The sequence below is a fragment of the Ranitomeya imitator genome, chromosome 1 (genome assembly GCF_032444005.1).
Source record: "Ranitomeya imitator isolate aRanImi1 chromosome 1, aRanImi1.pri, whole genome shotgun sequence".
NCBI lineage: Eukaryota > Metazoa > Chordata > Amphibia > Anura > Dendrobatidae > Ranitomeya > Ranitomeya imitator.
This window is the reverse complement of record NC_091282.1, coordinates 253,104,232-253,129,429: the sequence shown is the minus strand read 5'-3', so window position 1 is coordinate 253,129,429 and position 25,198 is coordinate 253,104,232. Positions and strand designations below refer to the sequence as shown.

Here is a 25,198-nt window from a genome sequence, read left to right as displayed (position 1 = left end):
TTACTTTTGACCAGAATTCAATTTCCCTATGCATTCCATAGAGACTCACAATAAGGGTCCACACATCGAAGTGTCAAAGTTCGAGTCATACTATAAAGTGGAGAATCAAATTGGAAGAGATATTTTGTATATAAAGTTTTTGTTAGGCAAATTGTCATAGCTATAACTTAACATATTTACATTTGAGAAACTTTTTTGAGAGGAGGGTGCTTCTTTAACCACCCATGTTGATGGTTAAAAATAATGTGTAATTTAAAAAAAAACCAAACTATAAACTGTTCATTCTTTTCAGAATTTGTATGGAAATGTTTAGCAGATATAAGTAATAAAACATTATATCCAAAAACAAATGGCTCTTTTGTGATTCTGAATTTATTTAACATTGTGTGCAATTATCCACACCATAAATGGTTAAAATTGGAAAGTGCTTGTAAAAACAGCTTTGCAATTTACTCTTTATAAGAAAAATGCTCTCAGATGTTAAGAACAGAGGCATTTTTTATTCCATTGAGTACTGCTTGTCGTCAAGGTTATTGGCTACCTATGTGGTGTATTAGAGGTGGCCAGTTTCCTAGGCAAGGAGCACACATTTGAAAGATTTTCGCTATAGAACTTGCAATCACTACTCTGGAGCTGTCTGGATCTAGCCACTTCAGTACTTCTCTGATGCTTCAGAGGCAATGCATTCAATTTGGAATAGCAGGTCAGCCATTCAGCTGTTCTGAACTGTCAATCTTCAGGAGAGTATCAGCCTTGGCAAGTAGAAAGATGAGAGTAAGGAAAGCCGTGCAGAAGACTGACAGTGAGAATGAATGGGCCCCTAACCAATGTGAATACCTCTCTTAGGCTGATGTCTTAATTCCTGGGTGAATGTGGACACATCTCTGAGCAAAGCCTGCATTTATGGGTAGGAAGGAACCTGCTGTAATTAAAATCACATGGTGAAGGGCGGAGTGCACAGTCAGTAAGCTAACATAGAAACAACAAAAAACTGACTGGCACACCCAAACTAGTCTGAATAGGTGAAGACACAAAAGAGAATAGTAAAACCAAAAACACTCAGTTTGAAAAAATGTTGCAGTAATCCGCAAGTGCTAGTAAAAGATGTAAAAAACAGGGTATTTGGTTGATACGTTTTTTGCAAAAAATGTATACTAAGCTGCTCTACCAATCTTCACGGTATACCCTTATCAGAGCAGTCCTAACTAATGTATGCAATCCCTATCTGATGTATTTAAAAACCTGATCATCTGTATATAACCTGTGTGAACAGGGTTCAGAGAGGAAAAATCCATGTGTGCATACAGGGTAGAACAGCTATTGTGCAGATAGCCCAAGAGGAGTGGTGGAACTCCCCAGTCTTGTAGACACAAGAGAACAATTATGGAAACAGGAACACATGGGCCACTTGCACAGCGAACAAGTCTGTAGGATCATGTTCACACACCACCAAGAAACCTGAAGACACAAAAGAGAATAGTAAAACCAAAAACACTCAGTTTGAAAAAATGTTGCAGTAATCCGCAAGTGCTAGTAAAAGATGTAAAAAACAGGGTATTTGGTTGATACGTTTTTTGCAAAAAATGTATACTAAGCTGCTCTACCAATCTTCACGGTATACCCTTATCAGAGCAGTCCTAACTAATGTATGCAATCCCTATCTGATGTATTTAAAAACCTGATCATCTGTATATAACCTGTGTGAACAGGGTTCAGAGAGGAAAAATCCATGTGTGCATACAGGGTAGAACAGCTATTGTGCAGATAGCCCAAGAGGAGTGGTGGAACTCCCCAGTCTTGTAGACACAAGAGAACAATTATGGAAACAGGAACACATGGACCACTTGCACAGCGAACAAGTCTGTAGGATCATGTTCACACACCACCAAGAAACCTGAAGACACAAAAGAGAATAGTAAAACCAAAAACACTCAGTTTGAAAAAATGTTGCAGTAATCCGCAAGTGCTAGTAAAAGATGTAAAAAACAGGGTATTTGGTTGATACGTTTTTTGCAAAAAATGTATACTAAGCTGCTCTACCAATCTTCACGGTATACCCTTATCAGAGCAGTCCTAACTAATGTATGCAATCCCTATCTGATGTATTTAAAAACCTGATCATCTGTATATAACCTGTGTGAACAGGGTTCAGAGAGGAAAAATCCATGTGTGCATACAGGGTAGAACAGCTATTGTGCAGATAGCCCAAGAGGAGTGGTGGAACTCCCCAGTCTTGTAGACACAAGAGAACAATTATGGAAACAGGAACACATGGGCCACTTGCACAGCGAACAAGTCTGTAGGATCATGTTCACACACCACCAAGAAACCTGAAGACACAAAAGAGAATAGTAAAACCAAAAACACTCAGTTTGAAAAAATGTTGCAGTAATCCGCAAGTGCTAGTAAAAGATGTAAAAAACAGGGTATTTGGTTGATACGTTTTTTGCAAAAAATGTATACTAAGCTGCTCTACCAATCTTCACGGTATACCCTTATCAGAGCAGTCCTAACTAATGTATGCAATCCCTATCTGATGTATTTAAAAACCTGATCATCTGTATATAACCTGTGTGAACAGGGTTCAGAGAGGAAAAATCCATGTGTGCATACAGGGTAGAACAGCTATTGTGCAGATAGCCCAAGAGGAGTGGTGGAACTCCCCAGTCTTGTAGACACAAGAGAACAATTATGGAAACAGGAACACATGGGCCACTTGCACAGCGAACAAGTCTGTAGGATCATGTTCACACACCACCAAGAAACCTGAAGACACAAAAGAGAATAGTAAAACCAAAAACACTCAGTTTGAAAAAATGTTGCAGTAATCCGCAAGTGCTAGTAAAAGATGTAAAAAACAGGGTATTTGGTTGATACGTTTTTTGCAAAAAATGTATACTAAGCTGCTCTACCAATCTTCACGGTATACCCTTATCAGAGCAGTCCTAACTAATGTATGCAATCCCTATCTGATGTATTTAAAAACCTGATCATCTGTATATAACCTGTGTGAACAGGGTTCAGAGAGGAAAAATCCATGTGTGCATACAGGGTAGAACAGCTATTGTGCAGATAGCCCAAGAGGAGTGGTGGAACTCCCCAGTCTTGTAGACACAAGAGAACAATTATGGAAACAGGAACACATGGGCCACTTGCACAGCGAACAAGTCTGTAGGATCATGTTCACACACCACCAAGAAACCTGAAGACACAAAAGAGAATAGTAAAACCAAAAACACTCAGTTTGAAAAAATGTTGCAGTAATCCGCAAGTGCTAGTAAAAGATGTAAAAAACAGGGTATTTGGTTGATACGTTTTTTGCAAAAAATGTATACTAAGCTGCTCTACCAATCTTCACGGTATACCCTTATCAGAGCAGTCCTAACTAATGTATGCAATCCCTATCTGATGTATTTAAAAACCTGATCATCTGTATATAACCTGTGTGAACAGGGTTCAGAGAGGAAAAATCCATGTGTGCATACAGGGTAGAACAGCTATTGTGCAGATAGCCCAAGAGGAGTGGTGGAACTCCCCAGTCTTGTAGACACAAGAGAACAATTATGGAAACAGGAACACATGGGCCACTTGCACAGCGAACAAGTCTGTAGGATCATGTTCACACACCACCAAGAAACCTGAAGACACAAAAGAGAATAGTAAAACCAAAAACACTCAGTTTGAAAAAATGTTGCAGTAATCCGCAAGTGCTAGTAAAAGATGTAAAAAACAGGGTATTTGGTTGATACGTTTTTTGCAAAAAATGTATACTAAGCTGCTCTACCAATCTTCACGGTATACCCTTATCAGAGCAGTCCTAACTAATGTATGCAATCCCTATCTGATGTATTTAAAAACCTGATCATCTGTATATAACCTGTGTGAACAGGGTTCAGAGAGGAAAAATCCATGTGTGCATACAGGGTAGAACAGCTATTGTGCAGATAGCCCAAGAGGAGTGGTGGAACTCCCCAGTCTTGTAGACACAAGAGAACAATTATGGAAACAGGAACACATGGGCCACTTGCACAGCGAACAAGTCTGTAGGATCATGTTCACACACCACCAAGAAACCTGAAGACACAAAAGAGAATAGTAAAACCAAAAACACTCAGTTTGAAAAAATGTTGCAGTAATCCGCAAGTGCTAGTAAAAGATGTAAAAAACAGGGTATTTGGTTGATACGTTTTTTGCAAAAAATGTATACTAAGCTGCTCTACCAATCTTCACGGTATACCCTTATCAGAGCAGTCCTAACTAATGTATGCAATCCCTATCTGATGTATTTAAAAACCTGATCATCTGTATATAACCTGTGTGAACAGGGTTCAGAGAGGAAAAATCCATGTGTGCATACAGGGTAGAACAGCTATTGTGCAGATAGCCCAAGAGGAGTGGTGGAACTCCCCAGTCTTGTAGACACAAGAGAACAATTATGGAAACAGGAACACATGGGCCACTTGCACAGCGAACAAGTCTGTAGGATCATGTTCACACACCACCAAGAAACCTGAAGACACAAAAGAGAATAGTAAAACCAAAAACACTCAGTTTGAAAAAATGTTGCAGTAATCCGCAAGTGCTAGTAAAAGATGTAAAAAACAGGGTATTTGGTTGATACGTTTTTTGCAAAAAATGTATACTAAGCTGCTCTACCAATCTTCACGGTATACCCTTATCAGAGCAGTCCTAACTAATGTATGCAATCCCTATCTGATGTATTTAAAAACCTGATCATCTGTATATAACCTGTGTGAACAGGGTTCAGAGAGGAAAAATCCATGTGTGCATACAGGGTAGAACAGCTATTGTGCAGATAGCCCAAGAGGAGTGGTGGAACTCCCCAGTCTTGTAGACACAAGAGAACAATTATGGAAACAGGAACACATGGGCCACTTGCACAGCGAACAAGTCTGTAGGATCATGTTCACACACCACCAAGAAACCTGAAGACACAAAAGAGAATAGTAAAACCAAAAACACTCAGTTTGAAAAAATGTTGCAGTAATCCGCAAGTGCTAGTAAAAGATGTAAAAAACAGGGTATTTGGTTGATACGTTTTTTGCAAAAAATGTATACTAAGCTGCTCTACCAATCTTCACGGTATACCCTTATCAGAGCAGTCCTAACTAATGTATGCAATCCCTATCTGATGTATTTAAAAACCTGATCATCTGTATATAACCTGTGTGAACAGGGTTCAGAGAGGAAAAATCCATGTGTGCATACAGGGTAGAACAGCTATTGTGCAGATAGCCCAAGAGGAGTGGTGGAACTCCCCAGTCTTGTAGACACAAGAGAACAATTATGGAAACAGGAACACATGGGCCACTTGCACAGCGAACAAGTCTGTAGGATCATGTTCACACACCACCAAGAAACCTGAAGACACAAAAGAGAATAGTAAAACCAAAAACACTCAGTTTGAAAAAATGTTGCAGTAATCCGCAAGTGCTAGTAAAAGATGTAAAAAACAGGGTATTTGGTTGATACGTTTTTTGCAAAAAATGTATACTAAGCTGCTCTACCAATCTTCACGGTATACCCTTATCAGAGCAGTCCTAACTAATGTATGCAATCCCTATCTGATGTATTTAAAAACCTGATCATCTGTATATAACCTGTGTGAACAGGGTTCAGAGAGGAAAAATCCATGTGTGCATACAGGGTAGAACAGCTATTGTGCAGATAGCCCAAGAGGAGTGGTGGAACTCCCCAGTCTTGTAGACACAAGAGAACAATTATGGAAACAGGAACACATGGGCCACTTGCACAGCGAACAAGTCTGTAGGATCATGTTCACACACCACCAAGAAACCTGAAGACACAAAAGAGAATAGTAAAACCAAAAACACTCAGTTTGAAAAAATGTTGCAGTAATCCGCAAGTGCTAGTAAAAGATGTAAAAAACAGGGTATTTGGTTGATACGTTTTTTGCAAAAAATGTATACTAAGCTGCTCTACCAATCTTCACGGTATACCCTTATCAGAGCAGTCCTAACTAATGTATGCAATCCCTATCTGATGTATTTAAAAACCTGATCATCTGTATATAACCTGTGTGAACAGGGTTCAGAGAGGAAAAATCCATGTGTGCATACAGGGTAGAACAGCTATTGTGCAGATAGCCCAAGAGGAGTGGTGGAACTCCCCAGTCTTGTAGACACAAGAGAACAATTATGGAAACAGGAACACATGGGCCACTTGCACAGCGAACAAGTCTGTAGGATCATGTTCACACACCACCAAGAAACCTGAAGACACAAAAGAGAATAGTAAAACCAAAAACACTCAGTTTGAAAAAATGTTGCAGTAATCCGCAAGTGCTAGTAAAAGATGTAAAAAACAGGGTATTTGGTTGATACGTTTTTTGCAAAAAATGTATACTAAGCTGCTCTACCAATCTTCACGGTATACCCTTATCAGAGCAGTCCTAACTAATGTATGCAATCCCTATCTGATGTATTTAAAAACCTGATCATCTCTATATAACCTGTGTGAACAGGGTTCAGAGAGGAAAAATCCATGTGTGCATACAGGGTAGAACAGCTATTGTGCAGATAGCCCAAGAGGAGTGGTGGAACTCCCCAGTCTTGTAGACACAAGAGAACAATTATGGAAACAGGAACACATGGGCCACTTGCACAGCGAACAAGTCTGTAGGATCATGTTCACACACCACCAAGAAACCTGAAGACACAAAAGAGAATAGTAAAACCAAAAACACTCAGTTTGAAAAAATGTTGCAGTAATCCGCAAGTGCTAGTAAAAGATGTAAAAAACAGGGTATTTGGTTGATACGTTTTTTGCAAAAAATGTATACTAAGCTGCTCTACCAATCTTCACGGTATACCCTTATCAGAGCAGTCCTAACTAATGTATGCAATCCCTATCTGATGTATTTAAAAACCTGATCATCTGTATATAACCTGTGTGAACAGGGTTCAGAGAGGAAAAATCCATGTGTGCATACAGGGTAGAACAGCTATTGTGCAGATAGCCCAAGAGGAGTGGTGGAACTCCCCAGTCTTGTAGACACAAGAGAACAATTATGGAAACAGGAACACATGGGCCACTTGCACAGCGAACAAGTCTGTAGGATCATGTTCACACACCACCAAGAAACCTGAAGACACAAAAGAGAATAGTAAAACCAAAAACACTCAGTTTGAAAAAATGGGCGGAGTGCACAGTCAGTAAGCTAACATAGAAACAACAAAAAACTGACTGGCACACCCAAACTAGTCTGAATAGGTGCATACCGGGAGCAGCTACCTCCATATACAAAAAAAGGTTGCACTTTATCGTGCTAAAGCATGTCAATATGAAATACATGAATAGCAATATGGCTTTTGAATATTAGGAAAAAATGAATGAACGAATTGCACAAAATTTGGCAAAATGTCTGCCCATCAACTAAAGTCAAGGTGGTCTCATAAGACTGATGGGTCTCTAACCAAAGTGAAAGTGCCCTTCACCGTGTGGTGATTTTAATTACAGCAAGTTTCTACCTACCCATAAATGCAGGCTTTGCTAAGAGAGGTGTCCACATTCACCCAGGAATTCAGATATCAGCCTAAGAGAGGTATTCACATTCATTGGTTAGGGACCCATCAGTCTTATGAGACCACCTTGACATTGGTTCATAGGCAGACATTATTTGGCCAAATTTTGTGCAAAGCGTCTCATTCGTTTTTTCCTAATATTCAAAAGCCATATTGCTAATTCATATATTCATGTATTTCATATTGACATGCTTTAGCACGATAGAGTGCAACCTTTTTTTGTATATTGTATATGGAGGTAGATGCTCCCGGTATGCCCCTATTTAGACTAGTTTGGATGTGCCAGTCAGTTTTTTGCTGTTTGTAATTACAGTGAAATACAGAGGTACTAGAAATCAAACAGGTTGTCCGGGCTGAAATGCAAAGTCTGCAGTCATTTTGGGCACTTTCACGATTCCCTGTGCAGGTGGGTGGCTTCGTGAACTCATGCATACAATTTGCTCAGGGATTCTTCTGTTTTTGTCTGCTAGTGGTGCAAAGCAAAATGGCAATAGAGGTTGGAATTGAGTTCCTCTTCAGTGATGAGTCTCACTTTTGTCTTGAAAACAATAACTAGAGATTGGTGTGGAGACCACATGGGCAGCGCCATGAAGGTACTTTCATGATAGAATAATAGAACATCACACAGCTCCTAACCCAGGATTATGGTGTGGGGTGGCATAATGTATGGTAACCAGACCCCTCTAGTCTTCATTTTAGGTACACTAACAGCTTGTTGTTACATTGATTTGGTGGTGGAACCAGTGCTACAGACATTTCTCCAAAGTGTCCCAAGAGCCATTTTCAACAAGGCAATGCCCCAGATTGCTCATGCTACTGTGAGCAGCCTTTATGGCTGAAAGGTGTTACCATGCTCTGCAACATTTCTGGACTTGTCTCCCATCAAGCACATCTGGAACTTCATTGGTCAGTAATTGCAAAGGGAACTGCCAGCAGTGGATCTTTATGATTTGCATGACCAAGTGCATTCACTGTGGCGAATATTCCTTTGAATACCATTAATAACTTCATTGATGGCAACAAAGGTATGTAAGTGTGGGGGTTTCTGTGCATGGGTCTCGTACTTAATGAGAAATCGATGTATTGAAAATTTTGTTTCCATTTTTTAATTATTTGCATATCATTATTTTGTATATTGAACCTGTGATTTCCTAATTCCATGACTTTTTCTTCTTGGTGTTGCAAATTCAGTGTTGAGTGTATTTCTGTTTTAATTTTAGACTGAAGTTAAGGAATGAGAGAAGAAGAGGTGCTGAGATATTTGTTTTTGTGCATTTGCTTTGTTTAGTGATTTATTATCTTCTTTAAATGTATATTACTCCCACATAATCCTCTTGAACAAATTAATGTGGTACATTTGTTCATAGTTGTGGTATCAAGTAATAAAACATGACTATTGGTTATCAGCCTCTGCTTCTACAGAATGTATATGACTTCCTTTAATTAGTTCTGTCAGTTTTATCTTTGTGTTTCTCCACAATTTCTTTGAAAGAGCATAGAAGACTCTGCTAGTAAAGTATTAACTTCAAAGTAAAAGCTTTACAACAGGCAATTTATTCGTTCAACATTTTCTTATCTAATAATATGAGTTATTAATTTGGATTTCGAAGAACACTCATGTGTCCCTTTTTGCAAAGTGACCCTATGTCTAATCGATATTCTATCACTGAAGAGAAAACAAAAGAAAAACCATATGCCCCATGAATTTCAGCAGGTGGTGACATGCCGAACATGCTCCATTTATGATCATGGTCCAGTAATATAAATATTATTCTCATGCTGGTATCCTAATGCAAAGATCACTGTAATCGGGAGACTTCTATACAGCAAGATAACATGTGTTGTTGTATATGATTTATAGAGTATTTCTGCCACGATTTTTCCATATCTGTAGAACAAGGCTTGATATTCTTAGTACAGGTCATAAAAGTACATTTAGAGATTTGACTGTTTACGTTCTTCCAGCACAGAAATCAGAGATGTTTGCTCAGTCTGCTTTCAAATGCTAAAGAAAAGCCATTCATTTTATAGCTTACGTAGCTGCTAAGTTTTCAGAAGAAGCATGGATTTTAGACCTATTCACTTTTCCATGTTTTTTTGCGGACTGTGTGTTCAGAAAAAAAATCCTTGAGAAACATCCATTTTTGATCAGACTTATGGATCAAAATCAACCATGCAGATCTATGGGATGGTGAAAACTACAGACTGAACATGGATGTTATCTGTTTGAAATGTGTGTAGCTTCCATGATTAAAATTAGAATGAAAAATTAGAAGCTTTGCAAATGTATTTTATTTTTTAGAGCACCAATCCATTGTTTCTTTTTATTTTAGCGCTGGAGTGGTGCCACTAATGCAAGATCTCTGTTTCTAATATTATACTTACCACCCCGTGTTTTATCGTTTACTGGCACCCCTCCAGTTCTGCACCAGTAACCACAACATCTGACTGACTAGAAGTCACAGGTAACAGTCACAAGCTCTAGACTTGCATTGAAAAGTGACATCAGGCTCACTCCAGCAAACACTAGAGCGATCCGGAATGTCACAAACTGCTGGAGACCAAAGTGAGCATCACAGATAAAAGATGAAGACGGCGAAAGGCAAGTACGACAGTAAGGGCAGGGACCTTACATTGCTAGCTGAAATAAAAAACACTGGCATAGTGATTTAAATACATGGAAATTACTGATGAAACACTGATGGTAAAAATGGATACATGGCCCAAACACTGAAGAAAAATCACATCTAATATACTGATGACACTCAGACCATTTTTTTTGCATACATGAAAAGTCACCGATGTCTGAAAGAGGTCTTAGTGGAACTTGGTCTTGCTGGTTATTGACAACAACAAATGAAACATTTTTTTTATTCAATAAAACATTCATGATATGAAATACGACATATCTTCGTAAAAACATACAATTCTGACTATTTTTATGCTGGAATAAAGTGTTTCAGATTATCACATGGCTCGAGCTGAAACATATATTATTAGAGATGAGCGGATCTTTTGAAACTCAAATTAACCGATTACACCGAACTTTCACCAAAAATGTACCCCCACTGTACAAGGTAGGATCCATGAGATGACATCACTGCAGGACACTATGAGTAGGCCTGCGCAGCAATGCAACATGACGTTTGCCTGCTCTCTGATGCTTCAGCGATGTGGGAAATGGAGCTGGGCGAGTTTCATTTCTTGCTAACCGCAAATTGAATCTCAAAATGAATTCACAAGAAACTGCGAATTTAAGGAAATTAGAATCGAATTTGATCTTTCACTGACTGATCCGCTCCTCTCGAAATACAGTGCCTTTCGAAAGTATTCGGCTCCATGGAACTTTTCAACCTTTTCCCACATATCATGTCTCAAACATAAAGATATCAAATGTAAATTTTTGGTGAAGAATCAACAACAAGTGGAATACAATTGTGAAGTTGAAAGAAATTTATAGGTTATTTTAAATTTTTGTGGAAAATCAAAAACTGAAAAGTGGGGCGTGCAATATTATTCGGCCCCTTTAACTTAATACTTTGTTGCGCCACCTTTTGCTGTGATTACAGCTGCAAGTCGCTTTGGGTATGTCTCTATCAGTTTTGTACATCGGAAGACTGAAATTCTTGCCCATTCTTCCTTGGCAAACAGCTCGAGCTCAGTGAGGTTTGATGGAGATCATTTGTGAACAGCAGTTTTCAGCTCTTTCCACATATTCTCGATAGGATTGAGGTCTGGACTTTTACTTGGCTATTCTAACACCTGGATACGTTTATTTGTGAACCATTCCATTGTAGATTTTGCTTTATGTTTGGGATCATTGTCTTGTTGGAAGACTAATCTCCGTCCCAGTCTCAGGTCTTTTGCAGACTCCCAACAGGTTTTCTTCAAGAATGGTCCTGTATTTGGCTCCATCCATCTTCCCATCAATTTTAACCATCTTCCCTGTCCCTGCTGAAGAAAAGCAGGCCCAAACCATGATGCTGCCACCACCATGTTTGACAGTGGGGATGGTGTGTTCAGGGTGATGAGCTGTGTTGCCTTTACGCCAAACATATCGTTTGGCATTGTTGCCAAAAAGGTTGATTTTGGTTTCATCTGACCATAGCACCTTCTTCCACGTTTGGTGTGTCTCCCAGGTGGCTTGTTGCAAACTTTAAACAACACTTTTTATGGATATCTTTGAGAAATGGCTTTCTTCTTGCCACTCTTCCATAAAGGCCAGATTTGTGCAGTGTACGACTGATTGTTGTCCTATGGACAGATTGTCCCACCTCAGCTGTAGATCTCTGCAGTTCATCCAGAGTGATCATGGGCCTCTTAGCTGCATCTCTGATCAGTCTTCTCCTTGTTTGAGATGCAAGTTCAGAGGGACAGCCGGGTCTTGGTAGATTTGCAGTGATATGATACTCCTTCCATTTCAATATGATCACTTGCACAGTGCTCCTTGGGATGTTTAAAGTTTTGGAAATCATTTTGTATTCAAATCCGGCTTTAAACTTCTCCACAACAGTATCACGGACCTGCCTGATAGAGACATACCCCAAGCGACTTGCAGCTGTAATCGCAGCAAAAGGTGGCGCAACAAAGTATTAAGTTAAAGGGGCCGAATAATATTGCACGCCCTCCACTTTCCAGTTTTTGATTTTCAACAAAAATTTAAAATAACCAATAAATTTCGTTCAACTTCACAATTGTGTTCCACTTGTTGTTGATTCTTCACCAAAAATTTACATTTGGTGTCTTTATGTTTGAAGCATGATACGTGGGAAAAGGTTGAAAAGTTCCAGGGAGCCGAATACTTTCGCAAGGCACTGTAGTTATTTTTGCTTATATAATTTCCCCTATCATCAACCAGGTCTATCAAGGAACTTTACAACACATAAATTGCAATAAATGTGAACATAATTATATAGATAATATAAAACCTACAAAAAGAATGTTCCGTGGCCGAGACGGAAATACCCCCTCAGACCAAACATCTATACCGAAAAAGAACCAAATCGCTCCAAAGAGCCAAGCTCAATTAGGGACCATATAATATAGTACTATGCAGTGATAATGCACGGCAAACTGATAATAGAGTCTATATGAACGGATCCCAAAAAGAAGCAGAGGGGGGTTAATCAAATTTAAACAGTAAATCTTTATTAAGACAAAAATAACATATAATAACAGGAATACAAAATAGGAGGTATCAAGGGTAGAATGCAGCTAAAAGATAATAGGCACCATACAGATGACATAAATATGGTGCCAAAAAGTAGCAAAAAACGTGTCTCACAGGACACAGTTACACAAGGTATCCAGAACAAAAGGTAACACATGAATCTCAAAGTCTCTATGTAATCAGGTGCATGCAATCAGGCCTCCTGACGAAGCCGTAGGTGGTGAAACGCGCGTCGAGGCCAGCGCGTCCCACGGACACAGCAGCACTTATAGACCACCATGTCTCAAGGTATGATATTATTTTCTGTCACCTTGTGTTAGGGATCCAGACTTCAACCTCTGCCCACCTGGGATTACTGCTATCCCTGCATCATATGTGACCAGTATTAACCATCAGCAGCCGTTAGTGTTATGGCTTGCGCATATCCGTCACCATTATACTGTAGCAGGGCACTTTTATTCATCCAGTATTCTCTTTAATGACTTATGGGTAGGTTGTCTGTAGCTGATTGCATGCACCTGATTACATAGAGACTTTGAGATTCATGTGTTACCTTTTGTTCTGGATACCTTGTGTAACTGTGTCCTGTGAGACACGTTTTTTGCTACTTTTTGGCACCATATTTATGTCATCTGTATGGTACCTATTATCTTTTAGCTGCATTCTACCCTTGATACTTCCTATTTTGTATTCCTGTTATTATATGTTATTTTTGTCTTAAAAAAGATTTACTGTTTAAATTTGATTAACCCCCCTCTGCTTCTTTTTGGGATCCGTTCATATAGACTCTATTATCAGTTTGCCGTGCATTATCACTGCATAGTACTTATATTATATGGTCCCTAATTGAGCTTGGCTCTTTGGAGCGATTTGGTTCTTTTTCGGTATATTATATAGATATATGTGTACATTAAAATGATATTGTATTAGAATGAAATTCAAGCGAAGCTGTCAGCTAATTCATGCTGTTAAAATTATAAGCAGCATGAATTGTAGCCTTACTGCAAGATTGTAGCCAGAAATAGTGGTCTCTAAAATGCTCCGGTGTTTCAAAGAAAATATATGCTGCAGGAGAATCTAGTCCAGCTCAGTCTCCAGCCGTCTCTTCACAGTGCCACTGCAAGTGACTAGTAGGTCTCTCCCTTGCATCAACATAGGGAGAGACCAGTCAATCATCTCTAGCAGTGCTGGGTGACCTGGAAGGAAGAGGTGCCAGAGTAGTCTCCTCTCTGGCTATGTTCCTCTACAGGATCATCAAAGTATATTGTCTCTGAAATGCTGGAGAGTGTCAGAGAAAAATATACATGGCTGCAATCCATGTAGCCCACAGTTTGGACAGCATGAATCACCTGACAGGTTTCCTTTAATATAGCACACAGTTCCCATGGTTCAAGAAATATTCTAGTTCAACCATCGGTACAGTAACCTAAAAGAAGGAGGAAACGGGCTGAATGAGTGGACAGTGTCAGACCACAAATATAGAAATGACAGGGAACAGTCTTTTTCATGAAGTGAAATGAGAACCGGAACTCTTATAACCGTCTGACAAAGTACAATGACGTCATGGACAAGAAACTATTTTTTTTAACCTAGATTAGATTCTCCACATCTACTGCAATTCTATGGGGAAAATTGACATATAAAACATACCTACAAGAGAAATTGACGAGTTGTGGCTATAAAAAAAGTGCACTGCAAATCAGTTTATGCCATGCAACAAACAAAAAAGCACAGTGGGCATCAACTTTGCAGGAACTGTAAAGTGGTGTGCTTTTGCACAGCAAAAATACTAAGTGTTAAAACGCACCAAAAACTCATAGTGGAATGGTAAAGAAAGGCAATTTGGATACAATACAGTCAAGATCCTGATAGAAAAAGAAAAATTTCCTGTCTGAAAGGACTTTCATTGGAAATGGCTGTGTCATTATGCCTTTCAATGTCAGTTTTCTGCGACCATTAACCATTTCAGGTACTATTAGCTCCTGACATTGGCAACCTGAAATCTCGTTACATTTTTTGCGCCCCAAGGGAAAGCAGCGGTTAGTGACTTATAAATTTTTTTACGTCCTTATTCACAACCGAATCAAACCAATTCAGACTACACCGGCATGTCTCATCACAGATTGGCTATGGATCATTCTAAGAGTCTAATATTTATCAACCCCACATTCAATCACAAGGGAGATCAACAATAAAATATTTCATATGATTTTAACTGGGTTGAGAGTGTTCTTTTATGAGTTCTTTGTAGTCATCTCATAAAACAAATCATTAAATAGTTCAGGGGCATGGGAAAATGAAAAGAACCATAAAATCCATGACATTTATATTTAGAATTTGTTTTCTTTCTTGCACAATGTCAGCCAAAATAGTGGTTATCTTGAAACATTTAACAATGCACAATTAATTTGACACACTTGGCTTTGCGTTTGCAGCCTCTCTGGCATTCATGTTTTTGGACATGTGCTTAGCCCATTAGTCATTTACATTTTTATCACTGTTTTTCCCACAAGGTTGAAGGAAACTATGCAGAGTTGTCAGAATAAAAAAGGCATCGCACATAAATCCCATCATGATTCACGTTCAATCAAAATCAAAGATTGTGATCAATAAACAATTTAACATAATTTATTTCAACATTAATGTATTGCATAAATGACATGGGAAAATGTACAGAAGAGGAAATTGTAAATAAACATTTCAAGAATATACCAACTACTATAAATCCATGGAGATAAACTACTATTTAGGATAGAGAATGATCACACATAGAAAACGAAGAGCCTTCACATGACAGGATTCTGCAACGTAGCTTGCAAACTAAGTCAAGTACTATAAATATGTGTCAAGAGAGCTCACATAAATAGTGCCATGTTAGGCAAGCACTAAAACTGTAGACGTGAAGATTACGATAAGTACAATCGAAGAAGATTCTAGAATTTGCATATATTCCATTTCCTTTGTAAACAGACGCTGCACAAATAGCATTATGCTTGTTATTTTAGAAATCCCTGTAAAAAAAAAAAAAAAAAAAAAAAAAAGAACATGAAATAATAATTTTGCAATGTCAATACATGGTTAATATTTTTTTTACAGGTAGACCAAACAGTGAAGAATTACAGTTGTGAAAAATGTCATGATTTAAAATAGGATTTTTTTTTTTTTTGTTCACGTTTGGGTCTGAGAATTGTATTTCTTTCAAGTCATCGATCACAACCTAGGAGATGGAAACAGCATCAACAAACAAGAGTCTTGAAGGAAAAATCAGAACAAGAAAAATGATCTATTCTTTAAATCGGGTTTTTGTAAGATTACAAATTTTGTTTTTTAATAAAGATAGCGAAAGAAAAAAAACATCTAACACAAATATCAGATTTACACAGTAGGTAATTTTCGGAGGACACATTACCTTTAAAATGCAATTGCCAATTTCACAGGCATGTTGGTGACATTATAGGATGAGGACGAAAAGACCAGGTTTTAGTCCCTTACCGACATATGATGAACAGTTAAATCATATGCCGGCTCCTTGAATTTGATGCTGGCTTACCTTCTGAGATCCCAGGAATTTTAAAAATGACAAAAAGGAAAATGGGCCAGTGCAACAGTTTGGGCACCCTTGGAGATTTATGTGCTCAGATAACTTTGGCCAAGGTTTCAGACGCACCCTGTAGGGAAATAGGGGTGCACCTTATAATCCATGGGGTGACATGAGGGAGGGTCGCTGCTTCAGGAGGCCGGCGGCTGGAGACGGGCGATGCTGCGGTGCCTGGGTTCTCAGAAGGTGTTGGCGTTGGGGAGTGGAGTCCATTTTCCCTATGATATCCCTGCGGTGGGCTTCAGGAAAATGGACACCGGAGGCGTCACATGTGCAGATTGAGATCTCTGGAGACTAGATCTAGTCTCTCGAGATCTCAATCTGAGCATGCACCATCAGAGGCGGCCAATTTCCTGAAGCCCACCACAGGGATAATAAGAAGGTAAAATGAACTCCGCTCCCCAGCGCCAACACCTTCTGAGACCCCAGGCACCGCAGCATCGCCCCTCTACTGACGCAGCGACCCTGCTCCACTGCAGCCACCCCCACCCAGGTAAGCTACCGTTAGAAGGTAAGACACACTCCCATTTTATTTGAAACATTTTTTTTTCTCCTTATTTCGCAGTTCAGAATTTGGGGTGCGTCTAATGATCCGGTGTCTCTTATAATACGCAAAATACAGTACATATAAAAATAAAATAAAAACATACCTATGCATGTTTGGTATCTCAGTAATCAAACTGACTTGGGAGAATCATATTGACAGATCATTTTACCATACTGTGATCATAGTAAATAAAAAAAGGAAAAAAAGAAATGTGGACATGAGCTTTTTTTTGAAATTTTGTGGCACTTGGAATATTTTTACCACTTCCATTACCTCACATCACATCATAAAATGAATGCTGTCATTAAAAAAAGTACAACTTGTCCTACAAAAAACAAGCCCTCATATGGCTATGTAGATGGGAAAAAAAAGTTGAGGAAGATGAGGAAAAAACAGAAACAGGACATGTCAGGAAGGGATTCAAAGGTGTATGACCTTGGCCATTTCTCGGGGGTCAATCGAAATGAAGATTTGTCCTGCTTTCTGACGCTTCCAGGCAATAGATCTTATCCATGAGCATAAGTGTTCAGTTTCTGGTTTAGATCCCTTTATTTTAAGAGATCTGTCTGCTTTTTGTATTACGATAAGATACACTTTATTGATCCCGAGTGAAATTATGGTATTACATCAGCGTTACCAACAGCATTCCAAACATTACAAATAGCATTACATAAAGTAATTACTAGACACATGCTCATGACTAACCACATTACTTAAACAAATTTGGGCGAATGTAGGTACTTAAATCTCAGATCATTGCCATTAGTGCACCAGCCATAGGTCATTGTCGTCTTTCTCCCTTAGGAAATTGTTATATATCCCCATAACAGTAGGCACAAACGATTTCCTGAATTTCTCCTTCTTGCACCTAAGTAGGATTAGACGACTGCTGCAAGAACAGCATGTACAGTGGGTGTGTATTATTGTTCATTATAGCCATACACTTCATCTGAATCCTATCTTCCACTACCTCCTCAAAAGTGATTCCGCAATGCTGTGAATTTTTCCGCGGCGGAATCGCATCGCGGAAAAATACGCAGCATGCTCATTCTTTGTACAGAATCGCGGCGATTCCACACACACAGGAATGCATTGATCCGCTTACTTTCCGCATGGGGCTATGCCCACCATGCACAAAGTAAGCGGATCATGTGCGGATGGTACCCGGGTGTGGAGGAGAGGAGACTCTCCTCCAGGCCCTGGGTACCATATCCCTGTAAAAAAAAAAAAAAAAAAAAAAAAGAATTAACCCCTTAGTGACAGAGCCAAATTTTTGAAATCTGACCAGTGTCACTTTATGTGGTAATAACTCTGGAACGCTTCAACAAAGCCCAGTGATTTTGAGATTGTTTTTTCGTGACACATTATACTTTATGATAATGGTAAATTTAGGTTCATATGTTTTGTGTTTATTTATAAAAAATATCTGACATTTGAAAAAAAATGTTAAAAAATTAGCAATTTTCAAACTTTCAATGATTATCCCTTTAATCCTGATAGTCATACCACAGCAATACATTAATAAATAACATTTCCCATACGTCTGCTTTACATCAGCACCATTTGCAAAATGTTATTTTATTTTGTTAGAATTTTAGGAGGTTTAAAAATGTAGCAACAATTTAAATTTTTTTCAAGGAAATTTACAAAATGTCTTTTTTTAGGGACCTATCCATGTTTGAAGTGAATTTGGGGGTCCTATATATAGGGAAACACCCACAAGTGATACCATTTTAAAAACAGCACCCCTAGACATATTGAAAACTGCAGTCAGTTAGTTTATTAACCCTTCGGGTGATTTTCAGTAATTAATGCAAAGTGGCATGAGAAAAATGAAAATGTGTATTTTTACCACTTAACTGCCGCTAACTTCTGAACAGATTACTATAGCCGTCAGACTCTAAGGCCGCTATTTGGTCATGAATTGCCATGGCAAACATCAGGACCACACAATCATGATCTGAGACCACCAATTGGGATAAAGAGGGAGCCCCCACACTCTGTTAACCATTTATAATGCTGTAGTCACTACTGACAGCAGCATCTAAGGGGTTAAACAGATTTGGAAGATGCAAACACTGATCATGGCTGATGCAGCAAATTGTCAGCTATAGTGTACAGCCAACAGCTACTGGATTGTCACCTGTGTGGGGAGGCTATTCTCTTATATCTCAGGTCAGTTAAAAGGCGTATTGGCGGTCACTAAGGGGTTAAAATAAAAAATGGTTATATAGTCACCTTCTGGCGGCTCCCGGATCCAGCCCAGGCCTTAGCGATGCTCCTGTTCCCAGTGATGCTTTGCGACAATGACCTGTGATGACGTAGCGGCCTCGCGTGATGCTACGTCATCTGGGGTCATTGACGCAAGGCATCACTGGGAATGGGAGTTGCCGGAAGCATTGCGAGGATCGGGAAGGCTGTGGGTGCCGCTGGAAGGTGAGAATATCACAATTTTTTAAAATTATTTGTAACATTATCCCCTTTACCCCCAAGGGTGGTTTGCACGTTAATGACCAGGCCAATTTTTACAATTCTGACCACTGTCCCTTTATGAGGTTATAACTCCGAAACGCTTCAACGGATCCTGGTGATTCTGACATTTTCAGTTTTCTCGTGACATATTGTACTTCATGATAGTGGTAAAATTTCTTTGATAGTACCTGCGTTTATTTGTGAAAAAAACGGAAATTTGGCGAAAATTTTGAAAATTTCGCAATTTTCAAACTTTGAATTTTTATGCAATTAAATCACAGAGATATGTCACACAAAATACTTAATAAGTAACATTTCCCACATGTCTCCTTTACATCAGCATAATTTTGGAACCAATTTTTTTTTTTGTTAGGGAGTTATAAGGGTTAAAAGTTGACCAGCAATTTCTCATTTTTACAACACCATTTTTTTTTAGGGACCACGTCTCATTTGAAGTCATTTTGAGGGGTCTATATGATAGAAAATGCCCAAGTGTGACACCATTCTAAAAACTGCACCCCTCAAGGTGCTCAAAACCACATTCAAGAAGTTTATTAACCCTTCAGGTGTTTAATAGGAATTTTTGGAATGTTTAAATAAAAATGAACATTTAACTTTTTTACACAAAAAATTTACTTCAGCTCCAATTTGTTTTATTTTACCAAGGGTAACAGGAGAAATTGGACCCAAAAAGTTGTTGTCCAATTTGTCCTGAGTACGCTGATACCCCATATGTGGCAGTAAACCACTGTTTGGGCGCATGGGAGAGCTCGGAAGGGAAGGAGCGCTATTTGACTTTTCAATGCAAAATTGACAGGAATTGAGATGGGACGCCATGTTGCGTTTGGAGAGCCACTGATGTGCCTAAACATTGAAACCCCCCACAAGTGACACCATTTTGGAAAGTAGACCCCCTAAGGAACTTATCTGGATGTGTGGTGAGCACTTTGACCCACCAAGGGCTTCACAGAAGTTTATAATGCAGAACCGTAAAAATAAAAAATCATATTTTTTCACAAAAATTATATTTTTGCCCCCAATTTTTTATTTTTCCAAGGGTAAGAGAAGAAATTGGACCTCAAAAGTTGTTGTCCAATTTGTCCTGAGTACGCTGATACCCCATATGTGGCAGTAAACCACTGTTTGGGCGCATGGGAGAGCTCGGAAGGGAAGGAGCGCAGTTTGACTTTTCAATGCAAAATTGACAGAAATTGAGATGGGACGCCATGTTGCGTTTGGAGAGCCACTGATGTGCCTAAACATTGAAACCCCCCACAAGTGACACCATTTTGGAAAGTAGACCCCCTAAGGAACTTATCTGGATGTGTGGTGAGCACTTTGACCCACCAAGGGCTTCACAGAAGTTTATAATGCAGAGCCATAAAAATAAAACAAAATTTTTTTCCCACAAAAATTATTTTTTAGCCCCCAGTTTTGTATTTTCCCTAGGGTAACAGGAGAAATTGGACCCCAAAAGTTGTTGTCCAATTTGTCCTGAGTACGCTGATACCCCATATGTGGGGGGGAACCACCGTTTGGGCGCATGGGAGGGTTCGGAAGGGAAGGAGCGCCATTTGGAATGCAGACTTAGATGGAATGGTCTGCAGGCGTCACATTGCGTTTGCAGAGCCCCTAATGTACCTAAACAGTAGAAACCCCCCACAAGTGACACCATTTTGGAAAGTAGACCCCCTAAGGAACTCATCTTGATGTGTTGTGAGAGCTTTGAACCCCCAAGTATTTCACTACAGTTTATAACGCAGAGCCATGCAAATAAAAAATATTTTTTTTTCCACAAAAATTATATTTTAGCCCCCAGTTTTGTATTTTTCCAAGGTTAGCAGGAGAAATTGGACCCTAAATGTTGTTGTCCAATTTGTCCTGAGTACGCTGATACCCGATATGTGGGGGGGAACCACCGTTTGGGCGCATGGGAGGGCTCGGAAGGGAAGGAGCATCATTTGGAATGCAGACTTAGATGGATTGGTCTGCAGGCGTCACATTGCGTTTGCAGAGCCCCTAATGTACCTAAACAGTAGAAACCCCCCACAAGTGACCCCATATTGGAAACTAGACCCCTCAATGAACTTATCTAGATGTGTTGTGAGAACTTTGAACCCCCAAGTGTTTCACTACAGTTTATAACGCAGAGCCGTGAAAATAAAAAATCTTTTTGTTTTCCCACAAAAATTATTTTTTAGCCCCCAGTTTTGTATTTTCCCAAGGGTAACAGGAGAAATTGGTCCACAAAAGTTGTTGTCCAATTTGTCCTGAGTACGCTGATACCCCATATGTTGGGGTAAACCCCTGTTTGGGCACACAGGAGAGCTCGGAAGGGAAGGAGCACTGTTTTACTTTTTCAACGCAGAATTGGCTGGAATTGAGATCGGACGCCATGTCGTGTTTGGAGAGCCCCTGATGTGCCGAAACAGTGGAAACCCCCCAATTATAACTGAAACCCTAATCTAAACACACCCCTAACCCTAATTCCAACGGTAACCCTAACCACACCTCTAACCCTGACACACCCCTAACCCTAATCCCACCCTATTCCCAACTGTAAATGTAATCTAAACCCTAACCCTAACTTTAGCCCCAACCCTAACTGTAGCCCCAACCCTAACCCTAACCCTAGCCCTAACCCTAGCCCTAACCCTAGCCCTAACCCTAATGGGAAAATGGAAATAAATACATTTTTTTTTATTTTTCCCTAACTAAGGGGGTGATGAAGGGGGGTTTGATTTACTTTTATAGCGAGTTTTTTAGCGGATTTTTATGATTGGCAGCCGTCACACACTGAAAGACCCTTTTTATTGCAAAAAATATTTTTTGCAATACCACATTTTGAGAGCTATAATTTTTCCATACTTTGGTCCACAGAGTCATGTGAGGTCTTGTTTTTTGCGGGACGAGTTGACGTTTTTATTGAAAACATTTTTGGGCACGTGACATTTTTTTATCGCTTTTTATTCCGATTTTTGTGAGGAAGAATGACCAAAAGCCAGCTATTCATGAATTTCTATTGGGGGAGGCGTTTATACCGTTCCGCGTTTGGTAAAATTGATAAATCAGTTTTATTCTTCGGGTCAGTACGATTACAGCGATACCTCATTTATATCATTTTTTTATGGTTTGGTGCTTTTATACGATAAAAACTATTTTACAGAAAAAATAATTATTTTTGCATCGCTTTATTCTCAGGACTATAACTTTTTTATTTTTTTGCTGATGATGCTGTATGGCGGCTCTTTTTTTGCGGGACAATATGACGCTTTCAGCGGTACCATGGTTATTTATATCTGTCCTTTTGATCGCGTGTTATTCCACTTTTTGTTCGGCGGTATGATAATAAAGCGTTGTTTTTTGCCTCGTTTTTTTCTTTTTTCTTACGGTGTTTACTGAAGGGGTTAACTAGTGGGACAGTTTTATAGGTCGGGTCGTTACGGACGCGGCGATACTAAATATGTGTACTTTTATTGGTTTTTTTTTTATTTAGATGAAGAAATGTATTTATGGGAATAATATTTTTTTTTTTTTTCATTATTTTGGAATATTTTTTTTTATTTTTTTTACACATTTGGAAAATTTTTTTTTAACTTTTTTACTTTGTCCCAGGGGGGGACATCACAGATCAGTGATCTGACAGTTTGCACAGCACTCTGTCAGATCACTGATCTGACATGCAGCGCTGCAGCCTTCACAGTGCCTGCTCTAAGCAGGCTCTGTGAAGCCACCTCCCTCCCTGCAGGACCCGGATCCGCGGCCATCTTGGATCCGGGGCTCGAGCAGGGAGGGAGGTGAGGAGACCCTCGCAGCAACGCGATCACATCGCGTTGCTGCGGGGGGCTCAGGGAAGCCCGCAGGGAGCCCCCTCCCTGCGCGGTGCTTCCCTGCACCGCCGGCACATCGCGATCATCTTTGATCGCGGTGTGCCAGGGGTTAATGTGCCGGGGGCGGTCCGTGACCGCTCCTGGCACATAGTGCCGGATGTCAGCTGCGATAAGCAGCTGACACCCGGCCGCGCTCCCCCCGTGAGCGCGGCCGATCGGCTATGACGTACTATCCCGTCCAGGGTCAGATAAGCCCAGGGCACCTCGACGGGATAGTACGTCTAAGGTCACAGAGGGGTTATATCTTTTTACTATTGATGCTGCATAGGCAGCATCAATAGTAGAAAGTTGGTCACACAAGTGACAAGTGTGACCAACCTTTCAATCAATTTTCCAAGCGATGCTACAGATCGCTTGGAAAAAGCTAGCATTCTGCAAGCTAATTACGCTTACAAAACGCTAGAGTTTAGCAGGAAAATGCATGCCAATTCCGCATGCGTTTTACCTGCGGTAGGGAGTCACGGAATTGCCGTGGAAATTTCCGCGGCAATTCAGCAACGTGTGCACATAGCCTTACAATTAGCATTTCTTGTCGGTGTGTTATACACATGGAGCTTGGACAATCACATTATCTTGTGTTTTTTGGATTGGATTGTAATTGCTATTGCTGAGACGGGGACAAGGGGGCATCATCTACATATGAAAGTTTAAGCATAATAACATATGCGGATTCTTTACAGTAATAGCAGTGAGACTATGGAACTCTCTGCCGTATAATGTTGTAATGAATGATTCCCTACTGAAATTTAAGAAGGGACTGGACGCCTTTCTTGAAAAATATAATGTTACAGGTTACATACACTAGATTCCTTGACAGGGCTTTGATCCAGGGAACTAGTCTGATTGCCGTATGTGGAGTTGGGAAGGAATTTATCCCCCCAATGTGGAGCTTGCTTGTTTGCCACGTGGGTCTTTTTTCCCTCTGGATCAACATGTTAGGTTAGGATATGGGTTGAACTAGATGGACTTAAAGTCTTTCTTCAACCTTAAAAACTATGTTACTATCTTACTTCCCTGCATTGCTCCACTGATAGCCTATGACTAAGGCCGGGATCACACATATACGTGATACAGCCGTGTCTCGTAGGTGAAATCCCTCCTCTGGCGCCGGCACTTGGAAGCGGAGCGTGCAGCTCCATGTGTTGTTGTGTGGCTGCACGCTCCACTCCGGAGTGCCGGCGCCAGAGGAGGGATTTCACCTGCGAGACTCGGCCGTATCTCGCGTATGTGTGATCCCGGCCTAAGGGCGCATTACTGCACCACAAACGCGTCAGGTGTTTTAATTCACTTTCCTCTTTTTACTTGGTACCTTATGCCTGAATAAAGAGATTTTTTTTCACTTACCTTGTTGGTGTGAAGAGAGATCCTTTTTCTTCCACTGTTAAGGCTGTGTTCACCAGAAGGATCGGCAACCACCTGGTTCTCATTACATTCAGCCTCAATCCACTGCATTCAACACTTCAGTGAAGCTCCCTAACCCTCTCCTCTACAAATAATATGTTCTGTCTTTTGTTCTTAAAAACAGCTATGTGCTAAGCTGATTATGTGGTGCAGGGGTAAATGAAGGCTTTCTGTTAACACGGTTTAGGTATTTTTTTTCCCACTTCACAATCTGCATTAACATGTAGAAATCTTGCAATTTTCATTCTGCCCACTGGAGCCATTTTAGACTAATGTTTCAGGTGGCAGTTTTGGGTGATTATTTGTGATTGTGTGATGTACATTGGTACATTATCATCATATTAGACAGACAAGCTGATCTTGTTATCCCTAGTCACACTCACACGTCACGACAGTCATGAAGAAAGAAAATTGTGTGAATGCGTGTGTAACAGTTAGGATTTATATTTTTACCTTTACAATGTCCAGGGATGTTGCATTTCTTGGGAAATGTTTCCCACGACGCTTCAGATATTCTGTTACAAGCTCTGCAGCATCATCCCAACTATAAATTAT

At 39.8% G+C, this 25,198-nt stretch overlaps 1 protein-coding gene across 1 annotated transcript in view; it reads right to left on the bottom strand.

Annotated features, from left to right (window-relative positions):
• Positions 1 to 15,347: 15,347 nt before the first annotated feature.
• Positions 15,348 to 25,198, bottom strand: part of KNTC1 (kinetochore associated 1) — a 356,896-nt gene continuing 347,045 nt past the window's right edge. The window contains exons 63-64 of the mRNA XM_069755662.1: positions 25,097 to 25,187; positions 15,348 to 15,746 (exon numbers count right to left, since the gene is read on the bottom strand). Coding sequence (XP_069611763.1) covers positions 15,732 to 15,746; positions 25,097 to 25,187 — 106 coding nt within the window. The 3' untranslated portion in view covers positions 15,348 to 15,731. The remainder of the gene's footprint in view (positions 15,747 to 25,096; positions 25,188 to 25,198) is intronic.